Source organism: Nanorana parkeri, unplaced genomic scaffold (assembly GCF_000935625.1).
Source record: "Nanorana parkeri isolate BGI_ZX_2015 unplaced genomic scaffold, ASM93562v1 scaffold5778, whole genome shotgun sequence".
Classification (NCBI taxonomy): domain Eukaryota; kingdom Metazoa; phylum Chordata; class Amphibia; order Anura; family Dicroglossidae; genus Nanorana; species Nanorana parkeri.
This window is the reverse complement of record NW_017312023.1, coordinates 1-314: the sequence shown is the minus strand read 5'-3', so window position 1 is coordinate 314 and position 314 is coordinate 1. Positions and strand designations below refer to the sequence as shown.

The window sequence follows — 314 nt, the reverse complement described above, 5'->3', positions numbered from 1 at the left end:
AATGGAGGGATCGGGGGCAATCAGAGGGATTGGCGGGATCGGGGGAATGGAGGGATCGGGGCACAACCTGCAGGAAGGAAGCAGCTGATTGGTTGATAGTCAGTTGTTGAGATGGGAGCAGATGGCGCGCTGACAGGAGGAGACGAGAGCCCCTCCCAGTGATGACTCCATTTGTCTTGCAGGAATACCTGGCGGGGACACACAATCTGGCACACGGGTACGTGGCGGCCTGTAACGTCCTCATCCACCGGGATATGAGCGTCCGGCTGTGTGGACTGGGACTGGCCAGTATTCAGCACCGGACCGGATCCATC

General features: G+C 59.2%; 1 protein-coding gene across 1 annotated transcript in view; it reads left to right on the top strand.

Moving 5' to 3' along the window:
• Positions 1-311, top strand: part of LOC108804171 (tyrosine-protein kinase STYK1-like) — a gene marked incomplete at both ends in the record, with an annotated part of 3,663 nt that extends 3,352 nt beyond the window's left edge. The window contains one exon of the mRNA XM_018575929.1: positions 183-311. Within this exon, the coding sequence (XP_018431431.1) occupies positions 183-311 (129 nt within the window). The remainder of the gene's footprint in view (positions 1-182) is intronic.
• Between the last annotated feature and the right edge of the window lie 3 nt (positions 312-314).